This window comes from Gossypium raimondii, chromosome 1 (genome assembly GCF_025698545.1).
Source record: "Gossypium raimondii isolate GPD5lz chromosome 1, ASM2569854v1, whole genome shotgun sequence".
Lineage (NCBI taxonomy): Eukaryota > Viridiplantae > Streptophyta > Magnoliopsida > Malvales > Malvaceae > Gossypium > Gossypium raimondii.
The window spans coordinates 41,866,429-41,882,560 of record NC_068565.1 but is presented as its reverse complement, the minus strand read 5'-3'; the positions used below and the strand labels follow the sequence as shown (position 1 = coordinate 41,882,560).

Here is a 16,132-nt window from a genome sequence, read left to right as displayed (position 1 = left end):
TTCATTTTAGTCAGTGTACAATTATTATCTCAAAATATTACATTGCTTAAGCTCTTGTAAAAGCGGACGCAATAGTAATTAAACATTAACATGTAGGTGTTAATATAAACAATTGTAGCTATGCTTAAATTTTTGCGGAAAGACATTTGATGTTTATGTGAAATAGAGGATATTTTTAGTTACACAAATATGAATTCAGTGCGACCTACTTTGGGCATTGTAACTCTCCTTGATAGCTTGACGGTGCAGCACCTGCACCAGCAAATGCCATTTTGCACTGAATACCCATGAATTCCGGAGAAGTTATGAACAGATACCGGCTTCCTTGATTTTAACAGAATAAGAAGGGGGTACTGAACTTGTAATGATCTTCGCTGGATCCTCTGGCATTTGATACCTAATTGCCGAAGGACCAGACTTCCTACTTGATTGGAAACAAAGAAAACAGGGGAGAAAAACCAAGGCTAGTCAAAATTTGAACAACAGCATAAAATGAAACACGCCATCCATGTTGAACCTTGTAAATTACACAAATAAAAAAAAGTAAAAGAGGGGTTGAAAATGAGAACCTTTGGAGAGGGGACAGAGCTTCCAAAGAAGAGGCGAAAGTAACAGCGCCATTTCTTCTACCATTGAAAAAGTGTAGCCATTCTTGAATTGGCCATAGGGAACAGCACATCAAAATTCCCCTTCAATCCAGATAACCAGGCCACGAAAAAAAGAATTGATGGGCCACGAAAGTTGCAATTTCTGCGTATATTTGAAATTGCAAAATGTGTAAAGCGAGGATGATGTTACGGGGTAGAATAATAGCAGTAAAAAAAATTAGCTAAAATTGATTTAGTTACTGAAAACGGGGAGTTTTGGATATTAGTTAAACGGTGAGTTTTAGATGTTAATTGCATGGTGCGTTTTGGTGGTAACTGAAAGATGTCACATCACTGTTTGTTATGTTTTTTTTTCCTTGAAATATGCATGTGCTGCATGGAAAGGAGGTTATCGAATTACAAAAGAAATTTGTTATCTATTTTCTCCTTTCTTTCTCCCTTTTCTCCATTTTCTTTTCTTCAAATTTTCTGCTCGACTTCAATTCTTATCAAAGGTATCAGAGCTCAGTCGATCCTTTCAATGGCTGGCGATGGTGTGTTGACCCGCTTACAGAAAGAGGTAGTAAGCATGCAACAGGAAATTTCTAAGATCCAGGAAGAAATTGGTTATTTGGAGACGAAAATGGAAACTCGTTTGAAGGAGTTTAAAGAGGAGTTTCGAGGTGATTTGCAAGCCGTATTGGGTCAGTACTTTGGACCTCCACCGAAGAGCTCACCAGCGAATGTTACAGTAGACAAAGGGAAGAGGGTGTTATGGGCTCCTCCGGGGTTTTCTTCTAAGGACCCCGAACTGCCACACACTCAGGTCGACCCATTTGCTATGGAAGGAGGAAGCGCTCACGTGAGGGAGCAATCTTTAGCATCGGACGCTTTGATGAAGGGTAGCAAGTTGGATTGCCCAAAGTTTGATGGTACCGATTTTAGAGGTTGGTAGACCAAACTGGAGCAATACTTCGAGGCGGAGGGTACTCCGAATGCGAGTAAGGTTCATGTGGTGATGATGAATCTGGAAGGAAGGGCGTTGGAGTGGCATCATTTTTATTCGCAACGAAATAGGGGTCTGCACATGCTGTCGTGGCCGGTATACTTGAAAAGTTTACAAGATCGATTCGGGTTTGAGCAGTTTGGGAATCCGATGAGAGAGTTGGTCAATCTGGAGCAGCAAGGTAAGGTCGAGCAATACCAGGATAAGTTTGTGGGATTATTGAACCAATTGCACCTACCTGAAAATTATGCTCTTAGTATTTTTATTAGCAATCTGAAGGCTAAAATAGGTCACTACCTAGACCTGTTCGAACCTCCTTCTTTAATGGAAGCCTTTCAGTTAGCCAGGAAAATAGAAGTGCTGATTTCACACTCAGGCAAGGGGTACACAACTTGGAGGGCTAGTTCACCTAGAACTTTAACCACCACGTCAATCGTTTCTAGATATTCTCCTTCACCTGCGAGGACTGTGACGGGAACACAATCTACCAACAATATGCCCTCCAGCTAACGTGGGTCTCGTACTATATCTCCAGCGTTGATGGCTGAAAGAAAACAGAAAGGCCTCTGTTTTTGGTGTGGGGCTAAATACCATGTGGGGCATAAATGTGTGGAGTCTTAGTTGTATCAATTTTACTATATCCAGTTTCGGATAGTGAGACAGAGGAATTTTTAGAATGTTTCGAGAAATTAGAGGAGAGTGGAATAGAAGAAGAAAGTTCCAAATCTCCTATTATTTCGTTGCATGCCTTGACGAGACTACAGGGACATAACACTATGAGGGTGGCTGCCTGAGTTGGTTCATGTATGGCTATCATCTTGGTTGATTCCAGAAGTACCCACAATTTTATTGATACTAGATTAGTTAATAGATTGTTGTTACCTGTGACCGACCAAGAACAACTTAAAGTTTCAGTGGCGAATGGTAGCTGCTTGTTTAGCGAGGGTTGTGCAAGGACGTTATATGGGAGGTTCAGGATCACAAGTTCGAAACTGATTTCTTAGTGCTGTCATTGAAAGGGTGTGGCATGGTCTTGAGGGTACAGTGGCTGCTGGCCTTAGGAGAGATTATATGGAATTTTGGTTCTTTAATGATACAATTCCAGTTAAGAAAGCAAACTTGTATTATTCAAGGCATTATTCCTGGTGCACTGGCAGCCCAAGAGATGGATTCAAGGTGTCTTGCGTTGGTGGGGCAATCGTTGGGACCTTATGCAGCAGTTTTGAGTTCGCCAGAGCAAGTTATACTTTCTTCCATGGGGGTCGAGGCGTCTGAGAATCAACTCCAAACACAGTTGAGAGAGTTTGAGGATGTCTTTCAGGTTTCAAAGGGTTTGCCTCCTCGAAGGGTACACGACCACAAAATTCCTTTGAAGGATGAGGATGCTGTAATTAAAATACGCTCCTATCGATATCCAGCTTTTCAGAAAACGGAAATGGAGAGACTTATTAGGGAAATGCTCCAAGCTGGGACAATTCGCGATAGTACAAGTTTATTCGCGTCTCCCATTGTCATGGTGAAGAAGAAGGACGAAAGTTTGAGGTTATGCATAGACTATCGGCAACTGAATCAGCATACGATTAAGGATAAATTTCCCATTCCTGTCATCGAGGAACTATTGGACGAGTTAGGGGATGCAATAGTATTTTCTAAGCTGGATTTACGAGCGGGTTATCATCAGATCCGTATGTGGGAACTGGACGTGCACAAGACTGCGTTTCGAACACATGAGGGGTACTACGAATTTCTCGTAATGCCATTCGGTCTTACAAATGCTCCATCCAGTTTCCAAGCTCTCATGAACTCTATTTTTAAACCGTGGCTGAGGAGGTTTGTGTTAGTTTTCTTCGATGATATCATTGTGTATTCAACATCATAGCCTGAACATCTACAACATTTGAGATCAGTGCTTCTTACACTTCGAGAGCATCAGCTGTACGCTAAGAAAACGAAATACTGTTTTGGCTCATCTGAAATTCATTATTTGGGGCATGTCCTGCATGATCGTACTGTGGCTATGGACTCTACTAAGATTTAGTGTGTAGCTTCATGGCCTATACCGCAATCAATTAAAGAATAGCACAACTTCCTAGGTCTTACAGGCTACTACAGGAGGTTTATAAAAGGTTACGGGGTGGTTGCTAGACCTTTAACAAATCTGCTTAAAAAAATGGGTAGTGCTAGTCTGAACAAGCCACCGAGGCTTTTCAGGCATTAAAATCAGCAGTGAGTTCTGCTCCAGTATTGAAGCTCCCTAATTTCCAACTTGAATTCACAGTCGACATAGATGCAAGTGGGGTCAGAATTGGGGCAGTGTTGCAGCAACAAGGGCATCCGATAGCCTTTTTCAGTAAAGTCCTTAGTGTCCAACATCAGACATTATCGATCTACGAGAAGGAGATGCTCACGGCCTTGCTAGCAGTTCAGAAATGGCACACTTATTTGGTTGGCCGACATTTTAAAATAAGGACGGATCATCAGAATCTTCGACTTCTTTCAGACCAAGTAATTGTTACTCCCTTTCAGCAATGTTGGGTGGCCAAAATGCTATGGTATGATTTTGAGGTGGTATATAGAAAAGGAACTAACAACCGAGTTACTGATGCGCTATCACGTCATCCCAAGTTATAACATGGTTAGCATTTTCAACTCTCAGTCAGTTCTGTGATTTCGAGTCTTTTGGAGCGGGTGCAACAATCTTATGTCTTAGATGATAAATTACAGAGGATTATTCAGAATATCCTACAACAACAAAACCAAGATCAAAAATACTCTTGGGATGGTCGATTTTTGTTCTAGAAAGGAAAAATTATGGTTGGATGGGTTTCCCAGTTGAGACAAGAATTGTTTTCTCACTTCCATGCAAGCGCAATAGGTGGCCACTTCGGGGTACACGCTACCAGGAAGAGAATTTTCAGCTTAGTGTTCTGGAAAGGACTTACCACCGATGTGAGAAAATGGGTACGAGGATGTGTCATTTGCCAGAAGTGTAAAGGGGAAACAGTAGCATCTCCTGGGTTGTTGTAGCCTTTGCCAATTCCTGATCGTGCTTGGTCAGTGATCAGTATGGACTTCGTGGAGGGATTGCCGACTTCAAACAAAAAGAACTCCATTTTAGTGGTGGTAGATCACCTCACCAAATTTGGACATTTTTTAGCTTTGTCTCACCCTTATACGGTGAAACAGGTGGCTCACGAATATTTGACTCAGGTTTATAAGCTTCATGGAATGCCGGAGTCTATCATATCGGACAGGGATAAAATTTTTATCAGCAGCTTTTGGCAAGAACTTTTTTGACATTCGGGTACTAAGCTTCTGCTATCTACAGCTTACGACCCCCAAATGGATGGTCAGACTGAAGTTCTTAATCGGTGCTTGGAAGGGTATTTGAGATGTATGACGGGTGAGACACCTGCTTATTGGTTTCACTGGTTGTCCCTTGCTGAATGGTGGTATAATTCTTCGTTTCATTCAGCCATTCAACTCACACCATACGAGGCTTTATATGGCCAACCTCCCCTGACGCATATGTCGTATTTAGCTGGAGCTTTTTCTGTAGCTACTGTTGATCGCAGCCTACAAGCTCGTGAGGCTGCCAGGAAGCTGCTTCAGTTCTATCTCAAGAAGGCTCAAAATCGTATGAAGCACTTTGCTAACAAATATCACACAAAGAGAAGTTTTCAAATCGGGGACATGGTCTATTTGAAGTTGCAGCCGTATAGACAACACTCTCTTAGAAAGGTCTCCAACCAGAAGCTATCTCCCAAGTTTTATGGGCCCTTTTCGGTTATTGCGAAAGTGGGAGCAGTAGCCTACACCCTTCAGCTTCCACAAAACTCTCGCATACATCCTATATTTCATGTATCTCAATTGAAGAGACACGTTGGCTCAGCACCAACCGAAGCTCAGCTACCTTTAGTGAATGACCACGGAGCCTTGCCAAAAGAACCAACACGCATCCTAGACAGAAGGATGGTCAAGAGAGGGAATCAAGCTACAACAGAACTGTTGATTGAATGGTCCAATTCTTTCCCGGAAGATGCAACATGGGAGTCTTTATCTGCTATTCAGTCTAAATTTCCTCATCTTCATCCTTGAGGTCAATGATGTGTCTGTGGGAGGGAGTATTGTTACAGGGTAGAATAATAGCAGGAAAAAAAGAATTAGCTAAAATTGATTTAGTTACTGGAAACGGGGAGTTTTGGGTATTAGTTAAACGGTGAGTTTTAGATGTTAATTGGACGGTGCGTTTTGGTGTTAACTGAAAGACGCCACGTTACTGTTTGTTATGTTTTCTTTTCCTTGAAATATTCATGTGCTGCATAGAAAGGAGGTTATCGAATTACAGAAAAAATTTGTTATCTGTTTTCTCCTTTCTTTCTCCCTTTTCTCCCTTTTCTTTTCTTCAAATTTTCTACTCGACTTCACTTCTTACTAGATGAATACCATGATATTACACAAAAAAAAAGAAACAAGGCCCACCCAACCAAATAACCAGACAACCCACCTCCATTCACCAGTACTGCAACGGTAACCAAAATTTAAACCAACGCGGGATGAAAGGTTGTTTTACCCCTTTACCGTCTTTCTCAAGGCTACCCACCTTTCTCAGGGCAACCCTCCGGTAATCAAGATTTCTCACTCCTCCAGTGGTAACATTGCTTTTATCTCAAGCACCCCATTTTATTTATATGCACTAGAAATCTCAAAAAAGCAACTTAATTTGTTCTCAGTTACAAGTAAATACAGAAAACAGTAGGATGATGAAACTGCTCTACCTTGATGATTTCAAGCATAAAAAGATCAATCCCAATTGGAGTCCTTCTGATATCCTGTTACAAGTAACTGAAGTTGACCAACTGACCGTCAAAATGACCACCTGAAGCATTTTCTTTACGACGCACCACCCCGCAATATGTGTTCCAAGCTGATATTCAAGTTCAACAACGGTGTTGGACTGAAAAGGAAGCGTACACTCACAACACTAGAAGAGGAAGACGATCGAGAATGGGAAGCATCGAAACCAAAGTTCAAGAGAAGCAAGAAGCAACATAAAGCCGTTTGCCAACTGCCACCGCCAGGAATGTAAATAGCGGTCAGGTAGTGGAATAGCTGCCGCTATATAGCCATAGCGGCACCGTCTGAAACTGCTACTGCTGAAAATAGCGGTGTAAAGCGGAGTCACACCAATAGTGGTGGACCGCGGCCGCAATTTAACGGGTAATGGCCAATTGCGGCAATAACTGGCCGCTATTCCCATTATATTTCCGCTATTCCCGTTGATATCTATTGTTTTTACTTTGTTATTAGTTATTAGTTGTGTGAATTTTAAAAAAAATTCATGACCGCGATAACGGCAGTGACCGCAATAGCATCTGTTATGTCCGCAACGATAAATGCAACACGACCAAAAAGGCAGTCGCAACCGCAATTTAAATCCCTGGCCACCGCCAGACTTGCCTCCAAAATTCAAACAACATATACTTGAAGAAATGGGTGGTACGGGTTTGGTTTTGGTCATACAAAAGACCATCTTTTACTCCGATGTCAACCCTACTGCCAGTCGTTTCTCCATACCCTTCTTCCAAGTCAAGACTCATGACTTCCTCAACGAGGCAGAGGCTAAAGAGTTGGCTCACAAAAACCGCATGCAGGTGTGCCTCTTAGACCCATCGTTGAAGCAAACAAGCATTACCTTTAACAAGTGGGTTATGGGGAACACCTCGCTCTATGTCCTCACCAACACCTGGAACTCTGTTTTCAAGAACAACCAACTGGAGAAAGGGGTCATGGTGCAGCTCTAGTCTTTCCGGGTGAATTCCCTACTGTGCTTTGCACTCCTCAAACTATGACTTCCAATCATACAACATTAGGGTTTTAACTTCTATAACATCAGGGTTTGGTGATTATTAGTTATATATTTCATTATTCTCCTTTCGTTGTTTATTTCCAGGTACGTTGAATTGTCTCTATAATATCTTTGAACAGAGGTTATTAGTTGTATAATTTTCTACTTGTTTTAGCCAAATTTTGAATCAGGTAGCAGATAATAACTTTCATTAACAGTTAGCAAATGAAAAAGATTAAATAAAAAAAACAGTTAAATCTGTTTTCAAATTTTTTAAAGATAAAATCAACGTAATTTTTTTAATAATAAAATATGTGCATGGATTAATGGAAACACAAACAGCCACGCTAACTAAAATACCAAACCCACAACAAAAGGATAGTTTTGTTAGGAGAGTAAAGCGAATTGACGACAGACTGGTTGGAGCGAGCTAGTTGGTTCAGCAACGGAAGCGAACACTCTGCCTCTGAAGAAATTAGCATGACATGAATGAAAAATTGAGGAAGAAGAATCTTTTGTATCATTTCGCAAAACTGATCCAACATTTTTAGCCAATCATATTCTAGAGTTGGCCAAGTCAACCAATCACATTCACAACTGCACTAACCACCTATATATGGGGTGGAGTGGGCTATTTTTTCACGCACCTAAGCCGTGAGGAAATAGGGCCCAAATCATGGCGAACATGATAGGCTATAATCTACTTAGATCCCTAAACTCAAAATCCATTCCCAAATTGAAGTTGCAACCATGCCTGCTTTACTAAAAGCTGAGAAGGAACGGAGAATGGGAAAAAGTGAATACTACTCCAACAACCGACGTTTAGGTAGAAGTTAGATTTGTTTGACATCGAGGTTTGTTTTCGTCTCATTATTTCCATCTTAATTTGCTGTCTTTAGTGTTCAAGTTTCAGCGTTCGAATCCATGATTTTTTCCATCTTCAAAAGCCAAGTCTTCATTAGAAATGGCTCTGTCATTCTCCCAACCTGTGCTAAAAATGTGAGTTTTTCTCGACCAATTGCATTGCTACTTGTTAGATATGAATCTGGAATTGCAGAAAATGAACAGCCGTTTAAGATTTCTTACCTCATAAACACAATCGGGTTGTCTCCACAGTCTGCTTTTTCAGTGTCTAAGAAGCTCCATTTTGAGACCTCTCAACAACCAGACACTGTGATTTCCTTCCTCAACAACCATGGGTTTTCAAGAACCCAGATTAGAGACATCGTTCAGAAATGGCCTGCATCTCTTTTATGCAACCCTGAGAAAACCCTTTTGCCCAAACTTCAATTCTTTTACTCCAAAAGGATTTCAGGTTCTCAACTTATAAGAATCTTGTCTTCAAACCCAGATGCCTTTAGACGTAGTTTAGATAATTGCATCATCCCAAACTTCAACTCCTTCAAGGAATTCACTCGATGTGGTGACGATCAGGTGTTTTTAGCATACAAGAACTATTCCGACGTCCTTTCACGTAATTTTCAATCCATTGTTGCTCCTAATATTGCAATCCTGAAAGAATATGGGGTGCCTGAATCAAATATTATGGTTGAACTTGTTGTCCACCCAAGAGCCTATGCAGTGAGTCCTGATAAGTTTAGTAGAACAGTTGAACAAGTAAAGAAAATGGGATTTAATCCTTCAAAACGTAGGTTCCTTACAGCTCTTCAAGCTTTCTTACAGACTAGCAAATCAACATGGGAAAAGAAATTCGATCTTCTTAACCAATGGGGTTGGTCTAATGAAGTTGTTCTTTCAGCTTTTGAGAAGTATCCGAGATTCATGATGTTTTCTGAGAAGAAGATCACTACAATAATGAACTTTTTCGTCCACACAATGGGATGGAAATCATTGGATATTGCTAACCGTCCGGTTATTCTTTCGTATAGCTTGGAGAGGAGAATTATCCCAAGGTGTTCGGTTCTTCAAGCCTTGTTATCCAAAGGTTTGATCAAGAAATTCAGTGTATGTCTTGTTCTGGAGTATACTGAAAAGGCATTCCTCCAAAGGTTCATCACCCCTTATGAAGATCCTTATATATTGAAATTATATGAGCAGAAGTTAGGCCTTTCAGAATAAATAGTATAATTCTATAGTTACCCAAGACGGATATGGGTATGTATCAGACATGGGTATGTTTAGTGTTTTAAGATTTTGCATGTCAATGTGTCAGGCACAGAGTACCATAAGAAAAAATGAAGAGTTCATCCAACATGGGTATGATTTAGATGCTAAAACTGAACTAATGTGCATTTGCCTGTGATTGTTTGAATGAAGGTTGAGTTTGTTTCCTTGAAGGTTTAACTGTTTTCATCTTTTATCCTTTACATATTCAGTGAAGTGATGAATCTTTTCCTCATTCGTGCTTAATTTTACTATGTTTCCTTCTGACATTCATGAAGAACAGGGGATCGAATCATGCATAGGCCTGGCAATTTTAACAAAACATGAAATATGATTTGTAAACAACATGCTTTAATCATGTACGGATTTTATGTATTTGTGTTTCGTGTTATAATCATGTTAACACATTTGACATGACAAAATTTCATGTTATAAACATGTAAAACACTTGCACCTAAGACATGGTTAGACGTGATTAGCTAACCCAAATGAATCACATCACTTTTTGCTTGAGTAGATGCCTCGATAGATTTTAATTATTTGTCAAGAAATTTCATTGATTTTTGGTTCTATAGATTTGAAAACTTAAAATTAGAATTCGTGTCATTTGTTTCATTTATGTTATTCCTATTGCAATTGTTTAATAGTGTAATGTCATGCCAAATTTACACTAATTAGTTTTGAACATGCTAATCGTGTCTAGCCATGTGTAATATGTATAAAACCCATGTTGTGCTCATGTTTAACATCAGACACGATTGGTTATTCATGTTGTGTCAAAATGAGACACGTATTGTTTGATCTACTTTATGTATGCAATGATTTTCATTTTTCTTTTAAGTACATGTGTTTGACGCATATGATCCTTTGAATCAATGGAAAAACTTAGAAATAAGTTGAAGACACCCATATTTGAAGCTCACATTTGAGTTTGAGTATCATAGCAATCGTCTATGTATGCCATTCTTGAAAGATTTCTAGATGAAGATTAAGAAGCATGAAATAATTGTGTTTTCAACATAGCTGCTTATACCGAGAACTGTTTGAAGAAGAAAAGCTTATTTCCTTGTTTAGAGGTGCATGAAAACTAAGTTACTCCGACTTGGGTGAGAGTATCGAATATAGGTATGTGTCTAACATGTGTGTTCAAATTATTTTCTAAAATTGTCATGTAATGAAGGGCCCTTAGAAGATCATTTACCTATACTTATATCCAGATATGTGTCAGACAGAAGTACCAAATACAAGTTACTTTAAAAAACAATGAAAAGTTGGAGCAACACGGCCTTACTAGAAAGTGTCAAATATCCAGAAGACCTAGATCTTTTGTGAGAGCCTAAATTCACTGTTGACTAATTGACATGTCTGGCGAGTTGACTTCAGCTAGAGGCAACACTCTAAGCCGGTGCCTGAGCAAGAGAAAAGCTGTGTGTGTAAGTGGTTTTGTTAAAATGTGAGCTACCTGCTCTGTTGATCTGCAGGCGCAGCTAGCATTCTAAGACCCATTGGTACGGCATGTTTGAGGGTAAGAGGGAAAGGTTAGTCCAAAGTAGATTTTGTATCGTTGGAACCTTGGGAGTACTTATGCAATTGAATAGGACGTGTGCTTGTTTTGAGTCGGCATCCTTGCTTGAGACTTGAGAGGTGGATTGAGTGAGTTGCTAGATATGCAGAAGTTGTTGTGTAAATGGCCATTCATGCACAATCATCTTTGGATTTTATTGAGCTCATTTCTGTAAGTGTTGAGACTGAAGCAATGGCCATTTCCTTGTCAAAACAAAGCTTTTGATCTCGGCCAACAAATCGCTTAGTTGCATGGGTTGAAAACTTTATTTTTTATTTTTTTTAATATCGTAAATCCCCAAATGGATATTATGTAATTAAACTACTGCAACTGTGTGGATCAATTAGAACTCAATGGGCCTGCATGGGTTAAAAGTTAAAGCAATAGAAAATGAAATTATTACAAAAGGTTACGTGAATAACAACCCTATTTATTCTCTCAATTTAATTGATTTTACCAGCAATCCAGGTTTTCGAAAAATTGGATTTATTAAAAGTTTTGATTAATCCACGTGTACGGTCCCAATAACTCGTCACCACAGATTCAAAGCACTTGCACTTTCTTTAAGCCACGTGGAGACAGGAGAACTTCTAGGAGAGGATAGGAAACAGCTAAAACGACATCGTCTCACGGGAGCTTCTAGTTTACTATTTGTCTTTCTGGCTAAGATTAAGATGTGTTCTCGTGAAAGGACGGACACAACTACGAACCATAAAGTTGATCTTTTTCCTTCAAAGGTCAAATCAATGCTAACCCCAAACGCTCCTCATTAGCGTGACAAACACTTTACCCCTTGTTTTTATATCATTACCCTTTAATGGGCTAACTTATGCAAATATGCTCTCTTTTTTTTTTTTAAAGAATTAGGTTAATTTTGTAAAAATTTATTGATTTACAATTTTTTCTCTCTCCTAAAAACGCATTTTACAAAGTATGTTTTCACTGTCACATTAGTGAAAATGCGTCATATAGGACGTGTTTTCAAGAGAAAAAAACACGTAATATAAGATACGTTTTTCTTTCAACGACTATTAGGGCTCCAACAACCATAAAAATCCCTATATAAACCCCTTCAAACTTCATTCTTTTCAACCAAATAGTCCATACTCATTCTTCCTTCCTAAAATATCAATCCTCAATATTCAATTTTCAATTTTGAATTTTCAATCCTCAATTATATTTTAAAATTATTTTTTTAATTTTATTTTATTCAATTTATTCTTTTCATTATAATTTTAAAATGGTAAATCAACTTATTTGTTTGGATGGCAAGCATATCTTGACGTTCAATTATAAATGGTTAGAAAGTTTATTAAATTATTTAATTTTGAATAGTTAATTATTATATTGTTTAGATTATTAATTTTTTATGTTTATATACTCAGCCTGAAGATCAAGTTTTAGAGACGTATATAAACAATTTAAGCGAAGGTGCACCGGAGGTCATTCATGGACACTTACGATATATAAGTTTTTTATATGCGGCTCACATGCTCAGGGGGACTAAATTGGATCCCTCACTCATCAGTGCTTTGGTCAAGAGATGGAGACCAGAGATGCACACATTTCATCTTTCTTGCGACAAGTGTACAATTATACTCGATGACATCAGTTTACAACTCGATCTATCGGTCAATGGGGATGTTGTTACAGGGCCAGTTATTAGCGTCGATTGGACTGCAACATGTGAGCAACTACTAGGGAAGGTGTCAAACAAGTTTAGGGTAGCCAGATCAAAATGAGATGGTTGGAGGACAATTTCCAAATTATCGAGGCTCTAGCGAGTGACGTTGAAAAGGAACTCCCTTAAGAATTCTCACTCGTCATATGATAAAATTCATTTGACAATATCATTACCATTTTTATTTTTCATTGTTATAATTTTGAAATAACATGTTATTTGAATAGGTGAAACAACCCCCCGAGACACAATGGTATACCGATTGAGCTCAAGGATATCCGACTAGCTCTAGGTCAAGAAACCGAGGAGGAGGTTAGTTTATGAATTTCAAAGTTATATAATATGTACTCTAGCATTTGAAGTTAAATATTAGGCACATTTTAAAAATTATAAATTCGTAATGCAATTTGTATGGACGTCATATGTAGATCAGAGGATTTAAGAATGCGTCTCAACTGAATTTTTGGCCAATCGCAACATCTGGCACATCAAAGTGCCAGTAGTCGTCTTTGCAACGGTTGGGATGCAATCAGATTGAATTATGCGACAGTTCGGGTGCATGCAACATATTCCATTGCCACCCCAACAGCTCGATGACTTGCACAATATCAACTTACGGGGGAGACTCAAGGAAGATTGACTAATATTCCACAAGCAGTACATCGAGATATGGTAGCGTAGATACAATTACTTGCTAACGCATGAACCATTTCACACACCGAAGTTGGCGACATCTCTAGATTACATGGATTGATTTAGACATAACAACAAGTCGTATCTATTATCGGTTTTGGAAATGAGTAGGCAATGTCGCCATAAGAGGCCAATACGAGGGCCCATCAATCTTAGGTCGAGAAATGGAGATGCAGCAGATCGACATTTGCTTCATCTGCATCGGAGGACCTGATTGTCATGTAACCTTCCGATCAATGTGGTTAATTTATTTTTACTTCTAACCCATTTTTTTTGTCACAAGCATCACAACACGCACACTCATTCCCCAAATCATCACATTTAGTTTCGGTTTATTTTATGCAACCACCACAACGCGCATAATCATTCCCTACATCAACATATTCAGCACCATTTTATTTTACACAAGCACCACAACACGTGCAATCATTCCCTGCATCAACACTTACTCTAGGGATGTATTATGCACGACCGTTACCCATCGTGCCATATTATATGCCAACTCGTTAACAACATCGATACATTCGGGCTTATCGACGATTCCTACCTTCTATTCGTAATTGGGCCATGCAACACCATATAGTGGTCCACCGATAGTGTTTCAAACACCCCCAACATCGTTGTTCTGCCAAAATGGGTCATCCTCGCAACCGTCGAATCAAATAGAGGAGATCCACGATGGGCGGCTAGGACATGGTCGCAATCAACAATGGAGGAAGGAGATGAAGTCAGCGATCAACCCCGACGTGCACGTCAAGGTGAAGCCAAATTCGAAGAGGAGGCACCAAACCAAATAGTGCAAAGAAACCCTAAGCGTTCCTGACACCCACCCGGTTGTGGCACACACTCGAGAAGCCGATGATTACGGTAAATTTGTAATTTTGTAATTTTTTGTATACTTTGTTTTACATCTAAAATGTACACTTATTTACCATGTACAAAACAAATTTATTAATTTTGTTTAATTTGTACACAATCAAGTTGTGAGTTTAAAATTTACAATTATTTATGTTACTTTTTCATTTAAGTTTTTCTCTGTCCATTTGTTAAGTACAATATTTTCAGAAAACAAATAATTACTCGAAATGTTTGGAAAAAACCCTAAACTTCGGTTTACAAATTGTATTATATCTTACTTTAATAATTAATATTAACTTACACTTTACAGGAAAAATTAATGAATAAACAAATAAGTTAGTGTTTTAATTAGCTCTTCTACACTTCAATAATTAATATTAACTTTGGCATGTGAGTCTACAAGTGTGATTTCTATATTTTCCTCGATCAAGTTTATCCCGAGAATTCCGGGTTGTAGGGGCTCAGAACCAATCAAGTTTTGTGGTTGAAATGGCCAGAGAGAAAACACTCCCTAAGCATTTTTTCTCTGGCCATTTCAACCCCAGCTTGATTGTTTCTGAGCTCTACAACCCAGGATTCCTGGGATAAAATTTTTTCCCCTTTATACCCCGCCCCATCCTTTATATAAACACTCATTCTTCATCCCCTACTCACCACATCTCAATCTCCTCTAAGTTGTTTCTTCTTCTTCTTGCATGTTGAAATACTCAAGTTTAAAGATTTATTTCTCTCTCGCTTTGAGAGAGAAGTAGTTATAGTTTTAAGTTGTGTTTGGGTTCATGGTGGTGCCGTGGAGCTCGATTCCCTACAAATTTACTTGTTGTGTGAGTATGACGCCATCACCCATGAACACTTTTCAACTCGAAGTCCAAGTTGGTGGTGAATATACTGTCTCGGGTTGAAATGTAACTAAGGCTTTAAGTTTACAAAGGTTATGTTGTTAATGGATGGAGCATAAATGGGGTCGTAGTTAATTGTGCTAATGCAGGCACAACAACGAGTCTTCTCATTAAAAGAGTATGCTTCTTTATAAAACTCAAACACAAGTGCAAGGAAGGAAAACACATGAGGCCCTCTAGTATAATTAAGTAATTCGTGTTGTCCTCCACCACCGAAGGCAGTGACCTTGTTAATATAACTTGTTACACCCCAATGCTGTCACAGGTTATAATAACAATGTCACCCCAATACAACATAACCTTTGTAAACTTGAAGCCCTAGTTACACGTCAACCCCATACTGTATAATCACCGTCAACTGGAACTTTGAGTTGCAACGCGATCTGACTTCCTGAGTGATGGCTCCATACTCATATGACAAATGAAATTTATAGGTCACTCAGCTCTTCGACACTACCGTAAACTCAAACACTCTTTAAAACTATAACCAAGTCTATCTTAAACATGAACAAAAATAAATTTACAAACTTTTAATTTTCAACCACAAAAATAAAATAAAATTTTAGGAGACGTTTTTTTCTTCTCTCAAATACATCCTACATAACGAGTTTTCACTAATGCGACACTGAAAAGGATCCCTATAATACGTGTTTTCAAAGAGTAAGAAAAAATAACATAGATCATTAAAATTTTACAAAATCAAGCTACTTTCTCAATTTTTTTTCAGCATATTTGAGTAAGTTAACACTATTAAAAACTAGGCCCATACGTATCACCAACAGCCTCCTGCTGGAGCGTGCCGTTGACACAATGGAAGGCGCGTGAGTGCATATTATCTCCATCCTTGTGACAACCCTGCGACTTTAACACAT

The 16,132-nt window shown here is 38.9% G+C and overlaps 2 protein-coding genes across 2 annotated transcripts; both read left to right on the top strand.

The window, feature by feature from the left end:
• Positions 1-6,989: 6,989 nt before the first annotated feature.
• Positions 6,990-7,397, top strand: LOC105787036 (putative B3 domain-containing protein At2g27410). The gene has a single exon (XM_012613498.1). It carries the CDS (start codon positions 6,990-6,992, stop codon positions 7,395-7,397), a length of 408 nt encoding a protein of 135 aa, XP_012468952.1.
• A 687-nt stretch (positions 7,398-8,084) lies between these two features.
• On the top strand, positions 8,085-9,738 carry LOC105785871 (uncharacterized). The gene is made up of 2 exons (XM_052633944.1): positions 8,085-8,267; positions 8,341-9,738. The coding sequence occupies exon 2, from the start codon at positions 8,366-8,368 to the stop codon at positions 9,518-9,520; it is 1,155 nt and encodes a 384-aa protein (XP_052489904.1). The 5' UTR covers positions 8,085-8,267; positions 8,341-8,365; the 3' UTR covers positions 9,521-9,738.
• The last annotated feature ends 6,394 nt before the right edge of the window (positions 9,739-16,132 follow it).

Excerpts from the sequence above, each read along its gene's own strand:
- LOC105787036 (XM_012613498.1), top strand. The coding sequence starts at position 6,990 with ATGCAACACGACCAAAAAGGCAGTCGCAACCGCAATTTAAATCCCTGG.
- LOC105785871 (XM_052633944.1), top strand. The coding sequence starts at position 8,366 with ATGATTTTTTCCATCTTCAAAAGCCAAGTCTTCATTAGAAATGGCTCT.